Source organism: Protomyctophum parallelum, assembly GCF_964188405.1.
Source record: "Protomyctophum parallelum genome assembly, chromosome: 23".
In the NCBI taxonomy this organism is placed as follows: domain Eukaryota; kingdom Metazoa; phylum Chordata; class Actinopteri; order Myctophiformes; family Myctophidae; genus Protomyctophum; species Protomyctophum parallelum.
In genome coordinates, this window is record NC_139715.1 from 17,811,098 (window position 1) to 17,817,320 (window position 6,223).

The window sequence follows — 6,223 nt, forward strand, 5'->3', positions numbered from 1 at the left end:
ATAACCAATCTACTAGCTCACAACGTGTTGCGACACGTTGTGAGCTTGCAGATCAGCTATTTTTTTAACATGCGACACATCGTACGGCGAAGCATACATCAGGCTTCCCTAGTTCCCTTTTGTTTTTAGATGAGGCGACGTACGTAGTCAGACAGTCAGAAACACATGGCTCCTCGGTGCAAAAATAAACAGTGTACACTACCCGACTTTACGATAATAAGGCACAGTATGTCGAGACACGGTGTTCATGTTGGGCAGCAGCAGTGCCAGTCCGCAATGCTTTAAACTCTTCCCACTCCACTATGTCGGAACTAAAACCTTAGTACCCGTAAAAAGTCGGTGGCCGGTGCCTAGGCTGTGAGAGACGCTAATATGGTTTCTGCCTCGGATTCGGGTTTTGAGACGGCATCGCACACGAGCAACCATGCTGCTCCAACAGCCGGAAAACAAACACAAGCACAGCGGCAAATGGGAAGAGTGCAAAGCATCCAAAGCATGACCTTTTACACCGGGGACTACAGTAGTTTGCTATCTGAAACGGAGAAGAGAAGACGAAACTATTTGTGTAAGGTTTTCCTGTCAACCGCCCTCCGCCTCCTCCCAGGCTCCTAGCAGAAAGCAGCATGGATCCTCCCCCTTTTGAGTAAGGACGCGCTGTGATTGGGCCAGTAGCCACTTTGAGTGGCAGTCGGTGGGAAATGCTCTCGCCACAACATTTTCTAGTATTCTGGCCATAATAATCATTCTGGGCGGCCCCAGCTGTTGGTACGCAGAAGCGCTTCCCGGCGCTTGATTGACAGCGCATTTTTAATTTTTACCGCGCATGCGCACCTGCGCACCACTTATGTGCAGCCCTGTTTATACAGTATGTAATTTAAATAGCAATTTAAATAAGCCTTTTTGAAGGAGATAAAAATAAAGCAAATACTAAAAGCACCTTGGTGAAAACGGTACAAAGCTTATCTGGTCTCTTTTTTTTAAGGCGATGCTGTGATTGTCCTCCGCCAGCTCTTCGGGGGTATAAGGTCATTCTCTGTTTAGTAGCAAAATCACGGCTGCTGCTATATGTGTGTGCGACTGTGCGTGTGTGCACGTGTGTGTGTGTTTGGGTGTGTGAAATGCTTAGAAAGAAAAGACACTTTTGAAGCGCAGCTCAGCCTTTTGCTAAAAGCTGACACTTTTAAGGAAAGGTCGGTGTGCTTTAAAGGTTGGATTGGGAATGTGTCACATCCTGACTACCAACTCCTCATGGTTAAACGTTTGCTCAGGTATACGTGTGTGTGTGTTTGTGTGTGTGTGTGCGTGGGCGCCAGTGTGTGTGTTACATTATGGGTTTGGAATCACTCGCTTATTGCAAGCTGTCCACGCACGCGTGCGCGCACACACACACACACACACACACACACACACACACACACACACACACACACACACACACACACACACACACACACACACACACACACACACACACACACACACACACACACACACACACACACACACACACACACACACACACATTAATTACGGCGTTAATCTCCAACTTTTCCGTATTTCCTTCCTTCCTTCGTCCCTTCCTCTCCCATCCTCCGTTCACATCAGCGCACTGCGTTCACAGGAACTGGCTCAGTGGCCTCGTTTCCCGCCCAATTTACAACAGGCAACGACCTAAATGGTTTCCAATAATCAAAGCTTCGTGGAAATGGGGGGGGGGGGGGGTGGGTGGGTGTCTGTAATTGGAATTTTTTAAAACCCCACTCCCTTTTTGAAAGCGAGTAGTAATGGGGGGAGGAGAGAGACAGACAGACAGACAGAGGCCGTAGACAGGAAATGACATCCACCCTACTCGCTATCATCAGCTAGCTTGAGTACCTCACTACCCCCCCCCCCCCCTCCCTCCCCTTGTCGGGCGGTCATTATCAAAGGCCTTTGATAACCTCCTTAAATGGTTTCCTCTTCGCCACTCGGTTCCTGATCTCGCCCGATAGGCCTCTTTTTTCTCTCTCTCTCTCTCTCTCTCCCTTGTTGTTTTGCTGCAAAACTCCCAGCGGTAAAAGTACAAAAGTATTGGCATTTAGTTAAAGTACCAAAATTAATGTACCCCTCGCGACACGTTGTGACCTTGTAGATTGGCTATTTTCAAATAGCCAAAAAATATTTACATATAGAGAGAGCTTAAGTGGTTAATGTATGTCTAGTAACACAAACAAGAATGTAGTGGAAGTATTTAAAAAAGGTAAATCCACTAAAGTAAAAACAAATACCTGAAAGTTGCACTTAAGTATGCTAGCCCTTAAAGGGGAATACCACTCATTTTCAACATTTTACTATGTCATTAATATAGAGTTGTTTTGTGGAAATATATATATTTTTAAAGTCCTCCCATTCTGTGTTGCCTAGAACTGGAGGTCTGAAACTGATCAGTAACATTATGAAGTACATCTTTGTGATGTCACTGAGATGTACTGAGATGAACCTCAAGTTCTAGGCAACACGGAATGTATTATTTCCACACAACAACTCTAAGCTAGATTAATGACATAGTAAAATGTTGAAAATGAGTGGTATTCCACTTTAAGTAGATGCACTTAGTTACTTCACCACTGACTCCCATGCAGGGTGTCGAGGCAGCTCACTTTGGCGAGGAGGAAGGAAGCTCTCTAAGGTGATAAGGAAGCGAGCGGGGGGGGGCGAGGGAGGACAGGAGGAGAAGAAGGAGGACGGGGTGATGAAGGGTGCCATTATGGAGGAGGGAAGCGCCGGCCGGGGCCTGGGAACGAAGCTCTCTCTCCGTCCGGGGGCCTCGGAGAGGAGAGAGATGGGGGGTGGTGTGGGGGGGGGTCCCGTGTGAAATCATGTTTCCTCTGTGTAATGTACAGGAATGCCAGCCCCGTATCAAAAGCAGGAGATAAGCGGGCCGGGTGAGGAAATTGAACAGTGGTATGCACATTACCATGTGGGAAAAGTGTATCGGCGGACAAATATTAGGTATCATTTTTCCCGGACGGTGGTCCATGTCTGACATGAGGAAGTTTAAGAGCTTACTTATTTAGAAGGCATTTGTAGTAGTATAGTCATCGCCATGCTGGCTTGTGGTGGACATTTTAGACTTTTTTGTAACGGACGTACAAAATGAGTGGACATTAATATTAAACACAATTACATAAAGAGATAGGACTGAATGACCATGACAGGTTTGTAACTGACTGTACAAATGGAACCAAATGGACCCGTAAGGGTCCCCCGTTTGGTCCTTGAAAATAAAACCTTTGAGAATATGTGTCATAGAAAATACGTGGCATAGATTATGAAGAAAACCGGGAGACTTGAAATGTAGTAATCGGATCAAAAAATTATGGCGTGTAAAAAAACCGAAAATCGAGAATTTGACAAGACCAAGTCTTTCCCACGGACACATTTGTCCGTGTATGGAGATATGGATGACCCCTGCCCTGCCTCACAAGTATAGTAATTCAATCACGTGTGTGTGTGTGTGTGTGTGCGCGTGCGTGCGTGCGGCACCGAGCGCTCACCTTGCGGCAGCCCGTCCCAGACGTCCAGCCAGTCATACTTGCAGTCGCCCTCGCCCACCAGCAGGGGGTCGTTCTCCAGGTCGAAGGTCAGGAAGGTGAGCGTGACGTCCATGTGCGGCGGGGCGATGATCATGTAGGAGCACTCCAGGTTGTGAGGGTACTTGTCGGGGAACCCCGGAGAGTCGATCATACCCGACGGGCTGGTGAAGTTACGGAAGCAGAACTCCGACCCTGCGTGGAGGGGGGAGAAGAATCAGCGTTATAGCTTCGTTACAGCAGTGGTTCCCAAACTTTTTCGTGTCAAGGACCCCCAAATCAACATGTATTATTAGGCCACGGACCCCCCATTTGAAAACATGTGCCAGTGACCCCGATAAGGGAAGATTTACGGCTACCTCTGGGGGTCCCCGGACCACACTTTGGGAACCGCTTTGTTACAGAATCATCTCCATTGTCACATCACACTTTTCCAAGTAAAAAAGGTGGGTGGGATTAGTTTTTTGGGCATAGTTCCGATCGCGCTATTTTTTTCCCCAAGAAACAAAGAAAGGGAAGAAGAGAGTGGGGGGTTTAGGAGGGGGACTGCAGGGCGAACGCAGGTTCATTTATACTCAATTCCATTCATTTCAGAGCGACATCTTGTAAGCTTGTAAATCTGCTATTTCCGCTACAGAAAACAATGTGCCGCCATGTACTAACTCAGGGTTAAGGTGGATAAGCGTCCATCCAGTCAAACAGCGAGGTGTGTGTGTGTGTGTGTGTGTGTGTGCGTGCGTGTGCATGCGCGTGGGGGTTACAAACAAGGCATAAGCAATCGATCAAGTAAGGATATCTTCTCTGACTTGCAGAGGGTGTTTCGCGCAAGTCGTTTATCTCTGACACACACACACACACACACACACACACACACACACACACACACACACCCCGCACTTGGGCGAACGCATCGCGTATCCTTTATCACGGATAGGGCCTATGTAAAAACACGCGCACACAAACACACTCATACACGCGCGGTTTCCACAACGCTAGCGGACGGGGCTAGCGAACGCGGCTAGGTGAGCGCTCGAGTGGGCGTGTCTAACGTGGCGTTCACGCGCACCACAAAAGCGGGATAATAGCTCTAGTCTGTTCACTGTGCTCTCTCTATCTCTCTCTCTCTCTCCCTCCCTCCCACAGCTCTTTAATGTTCAAACACAGGAGCGGAGACACTTCATATGCACAGCGACAAGCTTTCTCCTCTCCCTCGCGCATGCCACATATTTGGTTTTTAAAATACTAAAACGCCATCCATATTCACACACTCACACACTTATTGTGTCTCTCTCTCTCTCTCTCTCTGTGTCCTTCTCTGTCTCTTTGAGGCATCATATATGCATGTGAGCATGTAGTTGTAGTTGTGAATTTGAAAAAGGAATAGGAATGTAGTACATAGTTGCCACCTGTAATTACATGCCCAAATAGTGGGATGCCAGTATTAAACCGATTAATGAATGCATATAGTTTCAGGGGGCCAACCATCAAAATAATTGAATACAGTGTCAAAAGCAATCTAACGATCACTTTAAATCCAATATACGTTGGCTATTTTCAAAACAATCTTGAACAGGGGGGGAATATATTGGAATGGACACATTTTGACAACACAAATATGTACAGGGGAGGTTCCCTGGCAAAATAATTCTCAGATGGGGGGGGGGGGGGGGGTCAAAATTCAATAAGTCCTTTACATGGAAAAAGTCTGAGTACTGCTGGTATGAATTTACATTATCTTTGTCATTCATTCCGTCCCTCCCTCTCTCCCTCCCTCTCTCCCTCTCTCCCTCTCTCCCTCTCTCTCTCTCTCGCTCTCTCTTGCATAAGTGGTTTAAGTGGGCCCTGTGCGGCCCCTCATTAGCCATGCAGATTTATGCGCTCCGGGCGGCTCACCTTGAGCCGCGGCAGCAGCAGCTGTGCGGCTCACATCATTTTCCCATCAGCCACTGCTCCGCTGCCCCCGCCGGGGCGCCATGAGTCACGCCTGAGTGTTTATGAAGCGGCACGCCAACGAGACGCCACTTTCACACACGCAAATAAACACAGGGGTGACTATACAAATATGTGCGTGGACGCAATAGGAATCATGTAAAAACTACCGATAGGGGACACACGCACGGACGCACACACGTCAACTCATTTAGCTTTTTGCCTTTCATTAGTTATCAGTAATCAGATTCAATTAACCCATTTTGACCTGAGATCAGATTCTAAAAAGGTCTTCTACATCCTGACAGTTTTCTGAAAAAGCTATGTTTCTATGTCAGTCGTTCTTCGATTTTTCAAAAATAGCAGACCTATACAAGCTCGTATCTTGCCACTCGGTGGCGCGATACGAGCTTTTTTGAGTGGTGCAACCACTCCAAGGAACAGCAATGTCCGTGTCTATTGTTCATGTGACGTTAATGAGCACCAGTATGTACCAGTAGGGGCGCTGTAGTACTGCACTGTTGCCTGTTAATGAGAGAGAGAGAGAGAGAGAGAGAGAGAGAGAGAGCGAGAGAGAGAGAGAGGAGGGGGGGGGGGGGGGGGGGGAGGGGAGTTGCACCACTCGGTTCCCACGGGTGTGATTTTTCAATAGCTAAAGCATAACATCATCAACTAGTCAACTAGTCAACTAGTACCAACAAGGTCGACTAGTGTATTTACTA

General features: G+C 47.5%; 1 protein-coding gene across 3 annotated transcripts in view; it reads right to left on the reverse strand.

Annotated features, from left to right (window-relative positions):
• Positions 1-6,223, reverse strand: part of LOC310854197 (neuropilin-2-like) — a 96,264-nt gene that overhangs the window by 51,458 nt on the left and 38,583 nt on the right. For all 3 annotated transcript variants that reach the window (XM_083758735.1, XM_083758734.1, XM_083758736.1), the window contains exon 4: positions 3,537-3,767. In XM_083758735.1, coding sequence (XP_083614861.1) covers positions 3,537-3,767 — 231 coding nt within the window. The remainder of the gene's footprint in view (positions 1-3,536; positions 3,768-6,223) is intronic.